The sequence below is a fragment of the Nematolebias whitei genome, chromosome 12, assembly GCF_014905685.2.
Source record: "Nematolebias whitei isolate Nwh7 chromosome 12, NemWhi1, whole genome shotgun sequence".
In the NCBI taxonomy this organism is placed as follows: Eukaryota; Metazoa; Chordata; class Actinopteri; order Cyprinodontiformes; family Rivulidae; genus Nematolebias; species Nematolebias whitei.
The window spans coordinates 2063129-2069462 of NC_056509.1; the positions used below are offsets into that span (position 1 = coordinate 2063129).

A 6334-nucleotide genomic window follows, 5' to 3' on the forward strand; every position below is an offset into this window, starting at 1 on the left:
AGTGGTTGTTGTTGTTGTTTGCGATCCGGCCTCTGGTTCATGACAGTTTCATGGAACTCCGTTTAACTCACATCTGTCTGCATGCATTACAGTGTGAGATGTTGTTATCAATCACAAATTGTGATTGTTATTTTGGCTCTATTGTCACTAATCAGTTCACGACTATTGTTACCAATCAGTTCATTTGATTAATAATCAGCTCTCCTGTAATTATTAATCTGTTCATACGGTTCAGCCGTAAACCGGTTGGTTCATGGCTCTTTTCAGCATTTTTCCCTCCCTGTTGAATTTTCTGGGGCGTTCATGCATTCAGAACGCATAGTTACACAACATGCGTCTGTGCATGGCACACAATTACGCAATGCGTAATTACGCACATGGGGAGCTGAGTGATAAGACGTTTTTTGGGCAAGCTCCTGCTTCATACGGTGTTCGAATGGACCCATTGAGGCGAGCACAACATCCGCTTCGCCCTTAACCCATCAGCAACAGCCTTAAAGGGCGAAGCTTATACAAAATAGAATGTTGGTTACGTACTGTAACCCCAGATTCTATGACTATAAGCGTAGCCCTTTAAGCGTCGGGCCTCACTGGCTCCTAAATGGCTGAAGAAAAAGCTATTTTGGGAGCCGATTTCCTGCTCTTAACGTAATTTATATGGACCGGGTGGGGCCCACACAGCAGGTGGGCGTGGACTAAATTTTTCAGTGCAATGCTTCGCATATCGGGATAAACCCATCAGCGACAGCCTTAAAGGGCTACGCCTATACTCATAGAATCTGGGATACAGTACGTAACCAACGTTTTATACTTGGAAATCCTGCTGTCTTTTTTCTCCCAGGTGCCCCCCCCCCCTCCTTCTACCTCCTCGAACACAAACACACAGCCCTCAGCCGCGCTCCCCCTCCCCTTTTTGCTTCTCCAGGAGGTGGGCGGGCAGGAGGAGAGGAGACGTTTAGCAGCAGTAAACAGAGCAGCTGAGCGTGTACGAAGCTACCAGCTTCGACAGACCTGTGTCCTTCTTTGAAGCAAACCACAGTTTGGAGCTAGACATGCTGTGTGCCTTTAGAGGAGACCTTCTCAAATAGTGGGGCGTGCCCCCCTTTGGGGGCCAGGGGCAATGCTAGGGGGGGGGCACATGTGACCCTAGAAAACATGCTTTTTTTGCCGCAGGGAGTAGATTTTTTAATTTTTTTTCAACATTCTCATTTTGTAATAATTCATTTCTTAATAATAAAGTTATGAACAAATATGGCTGCCTTGTTGTTTTGGGAGCCATGCATGAACTGTGTCCCTCTGCTGACACGATACATAAACTCAGACCGTCACCTCCTCCGTCCTCCGCTGCTGTTTTTATGTCCATGCGCTCTGGACGTCCCTCACAGCGTGCATGCAACAAAGAGTAAACTCAAGCAAGAGTGACACCTGCCCCCTCTTTCCTCTTTTGCGTTGACAAAATGTTTTAGTTTTATTGATAAGTTTGTCAAAGCACAATTTACAGAAGTAATGTTTAATAAATGTTAGGACTCTATTCTTTGCTAACAAAATTAATTCACCTCCTCAGATAAGCTGTTGTTTTTATGATTCTCTGAATGTTTGTCACTCACAGCACGCAGGTGACAAAGAGTAAACTCAAAGCGAGAGTGTTACCTGCTCCTTCTTTCCTCTTTCATGTTGACAATTTTTTTTGTTTGTTTTATCGATGAGTGTGCTCATTGATCCTGACTTCCTCATTTTGATTAAAAAAAAAATCAGTATAAGTTGTTTTATTCATTTTTGTTATGTAGGTCAAAGTGTTTTAAATAAAACTCCTGAGTTAAAATGTTGCTGATCAATTTGAATTTATTATTATTTATTGATTATATTTAATTTTATTTTCAGTATCAAATGGTCATAAATTTTTTGTTAAAAAAATTATTTTTTTTTCCAGGCAAATTAAGGCACTGTAAGTTGTTTCTGTTACAGACTAAAAAATAAATGTTAATAAAGTTATTCTTCCTTATAAGTTGATCTATATTCTTTTTTTTCTTTAATGTTAATAAGGACACAATGTTAGGCAGAGGTGTACTTATAAAAATTTTATAGACATACTATTTACAGTCGTGGCGGAGAATTGGGGGGGCGCGAAATATTTACTTCTTTCTGGAGAGGGCACGACAGAAAATAATTGAGATGCACTGCTTTAGAGGAACACAGAGAGGAAGCGCAACATTATTAAATCAGCAGTTTATCATATCACTAAAGATACGGCCCTTATCAGCTAACAAGACAGCTAACGCTTTAGCTGTCTTGTTAGCCAAATGCTGGTGAAGATTCTCAGACATCCAGGACATGATGAATTCAAAAATCGTTCAATACAAAAACAACTAGACTTTATTTGTAACAGAAGACGTTTCGCTCCTCATCCGAGGAGCTTTCTCAATTCAATGAGCAGTAAGTGAGAGATTCAGGTTATAAGGCTGAGTGAGCTAAGACACACACACATATGTAGATTTGACAAGTCACACCTCAACACCTTAACAGTAGGGGTTTCTTAAAGTCTTTGTTACTCTAATTCACAGATGAGACCCCTCTGTTCCCATCAAGTGTGAAAACCGGCTAGGAATCTGTTTTAAAGTTGCATTATAGGTTTTTGAAAGTGGAAATCTGAGGCTTCCTCCTCTGTTAAGAGACAGCTTTTCCCTTTTTGCATAAATTGCTTCCTTCACCCCCCTCTCAAACCATCTGTGTTCTCGGTCCAAAATGTGCACGTTTTGGTCCTCAAAAGAGTGTCCCTTATCTGTGAGGTGGAGATGAACAGCTGAATCTTGTCCAGAGGAGGTGGCTCTCCTGTGTTGAGCCATGAGTCTGTGAAGAGGCTGTTAAGTTTCCCCAATGTAGAGGTCTGGACAGTCCTCGCTGCATTGGACCACATACACTACACCACTCTGTTTGTGTATGGTTGTTTTATCCTTAGGGTGGACCAGCCTCTGTCTGAGAGTCCTGCTGGGTTTGAAATGTACTGGGATGTTGTGTTTGTTGAAAATCTTTCTGAATTTCTCAGATAGACCAGCAACATAAGGAATGACAATGTTTTTCCGTCTGTTGTTCTCCTTTTTCTGTTTATTAGTGTGTTTTGTAGATTTCCTCGATGACTTGACTAAAGCCCAGTTAGAATATCCACATGTTTGAAGAGCATCTTGGATGTTTCTGTTCCTTTTCCTTCCCTTCTGTCTTTGTGGGGATGCGTTCGGTCCGATGCTGTAAAGTTCTGATGACAGAGATTTTGTGTTCCAGTGGATGGTAGGAGTCAAAGTGTTCCTTCTTTGTATGTGATGTTACAGCTTTCCTTTCCTAAGGTGTGAGGTTTGAAGGAGGCGGTTTGGACCAAAATATCACCATTTTACCAGCTGATAAAAGAAGATGCACAGTAGTCCTCAACACTTCTGATAACCAGGAAAAAATAACTACATTACTGAGCGACAGCAACACCTACGAGACTCTGAAGAGGGACCCAACCAGCACCTATAAAAAGAAAGTCACAGATTACCTGCAAAAACTTGAAAAGGAGAAAACAATCAATCGATCGTTGTATTAGAGATTGTACCCAGGAGAAGTTACTCCCTGTCTTTATGGACTTCCAAAAATACACAAAGAAGGAACACCACTCAGACCCATCGTCAGCAGCATGAACTCAGTAACATACAATATTGCTAAACATCTGGCTGGTATTTTAGCTCCCATTGTTGGAAACGCACCTCATCACATAAAAAACTCCAATGATTTTGCTAACAAAGTTCAACATTTGAAACTAACCCCAGGAGAAACCCTTGTATCGTATGATGTGTCTTCTCTTTTCACTTGCATACCCATCTCTGAAGCAGTAGAAACCGTCAGAAAACAACTTCTACAAGACAAGGACTTAATCAACAGGACCAACTTCCCTCCGGACCAGATCTGCACCCTGTTGGATCTCTGCCTCTCCACCACTTATTTCAAGTTCAATTATAGTTTTTACAGACAGAAGCACGGCTGTGCCATGGGATGTCCAGTGTCACCCATTGTTGCTAATCTCTACATGGAGGAAGTGGAACAGAGAGCCCTAAACTCATATGAGGGAACAACGCCAAGCCATTGGTTCAGATATGCGGATGACACCTGGGTCAAAATCCAAGCCAAGGAAATAGAAGCGTTCACCAGACACATTAACTCGGTCGATAACAACATCAAGTTCACCAGAGAGGATGCAAACAACAACAAACTGCCTTTTTGGACTGTTTGGTTCAGAGGGAAAGAGAGGACAGCCTTAACATAGAAGTTTACAGAAAACCAACCCACACAGACCAGTATTTTCTATTAATGTCACGCTTCCTCTTTGTGTTCCTCTAAAAGGCAAACAACATGGCTAAATGAGCTCTGAACTGTGGTTTGCTTCAAAGAAGGACACAGGTCTGTCGGACCTGCAGCTTCAAGGTTCCAAGAGGAGGCTCACTACCACAGTTCACACACACTTACATGAAGGCAATGCAGCTGAATGAACTATATAGCGCCTTTCTGTCTTCTCAAGACACTCAAAACTCTTTACAACAAAATCTGTGCCTCATTTACCCATTCAAATAACACTCTACTAGATACAAAGAATAATCAGAGCTTTATTACATTCATACACCGATGGGACACACATCAGAGGCAATGAGGGGTTCAGTGTCTTGCCCAGGACCACTTCAGCATGTGACTGCTGGTGGAATCGAACCCCCAACTCTCCCATTGGAGGACGACTGCTCTAGCGTCTCAACCACACCTGCCACTAGCTGAAGAGGATTATTATTTAAAATAAGTAAACAGATGTCTAAAAAATAAACTATTTAATATATGGAAATAGTTAATTTTTTAGACATTTATTATGTACAGTTACAGATGTTAATAAATGTGCCTGTGTGACAATTGGGACTAAACTTTGACTCAAATATTCAATTCAATTTATTTATATAGCGCCAAATCACAACAAAGTTGTCTCAGGGCACTTTACAGAAACATTCACATACATAAAAGCCAGTTAGTAAAGTTCTCTATCTAAGGAATCCAGCAGACAAGTTGAATCTTGGCTTTGTTGCAGTCTCTCATCCTGAGCAAGCACAGTGGCAACAGTGGAAAGTTATTACTTTATGGAAAGAAAAAAATCGAGATATACATTGTATATCGTGATTTTGTCATAATGGGTGTTTTAAAGGTCGAACCCAAGGTTGCAGGCAGGACACTGGATACTCCAAAAGTCAAAAATCAATATAATTTATTAAATAAATGTGCTGACGTGGCAGCAAAACTCACATTTACAGGTGATCCTGGGAAACAGAGAGCAAGGTTTGCAGGAAGAGACATTGACCGGCTCACAAGGAGTGAGGAACACAGGCTTAAATACACACACTAATGAGGACAATGACAATCAGCTGGGAACGATGACAGGTGGGAGCAGGAAGAACACATTAAGAGGAGACAGGAGAACAGTTCTAAAACACAACAGATGAGGGGGCCAGACCCCAGAAAAACACAAACCCTACAGTACCTATCCCCCATGGACGTCACCTGACGTCTCCAAGAACCCACCCCAAAAAATTTGGGTGGGAGGAGGGGGTAACTACCAGGATGGAGGGCACTAGGGGAACACACTAGGGAAAAAAAAACATAAACCGACAGAGTGGACCTGAGAACTGAACACAAAAGGGCAAAAACACTAAAACGGGGTGGTTAGGTGGTCTAAGGACTGTCTAGTGCTGGACCATCTCTCCCAGGGATGTCTGGGAGCTCATCCATAATGTGGATGTGGTTCTGGTGGGCGGCCTGGAGGCCATCTAGCACAAGGCAGCAGTTCTGGTGGGCGGCCGGGAGGCCGTTCAACATAGGGCGACAGGTCCTGTGGGCTGCTGATGGACACCCTAAGGAACAATTACCATTCGGCACGTAGGAAGAGGAATGAAGGAACCATGACTTCTACAGCTGTTGCCGAGCCCAGGAAAACTGCAGCAGTTACCAAACCCAGCAAAAATGTAGCAGGGGGCGTAGCAGTCTGTGGGGCTGCAGCAGGGGATGTAGCCATCTGTGGGGATGCAGCAGGGGACGTAGCTGTCTGTGGAGCTGCAGCAGGGGACGTAGCCATCTGTGGGGCTGCAGCAGGGGACGTAGCCATCTGTGGAGCTGCAGCAGGGGACGTAGCCATCTGTGGGGCTGCAGCAGGGGGCGTATCCATCTGTGGGGCTGCAGCTGGGGGAGTAGCCATCTGTGGGGCTGCAGCAGGGGACGTAGCCGTCTGTGGGACTGCAGCAGGGGGCGTAGCCATCTCTGGGACTGCAGCAGGGGG

At 43.5% G+C, this 6334-nt stretch overlaps 1 protein-coding gene across 1 annotated transcript in view; it reads right to left on the minus strand.

The window, feature by feature from the left end:
• The window catches only part of LOC119418723 (probable G-protein coupled receptor 139), a 26615-nt gene that overhangs the window by 20041 nt on the left and 240 nt on the right, over positions 1-6334 (minus strand). The window contains exon 2 of the mRNA XM_037686057.1: positions 6008-6321. Within this exon, the coding sequence (XP_037541985.1) occupies positions 6008-6321 (314 nt within the window). The remainder of the gene's footprint in view (positions 1-6007; positions 6322-6334) is intronic.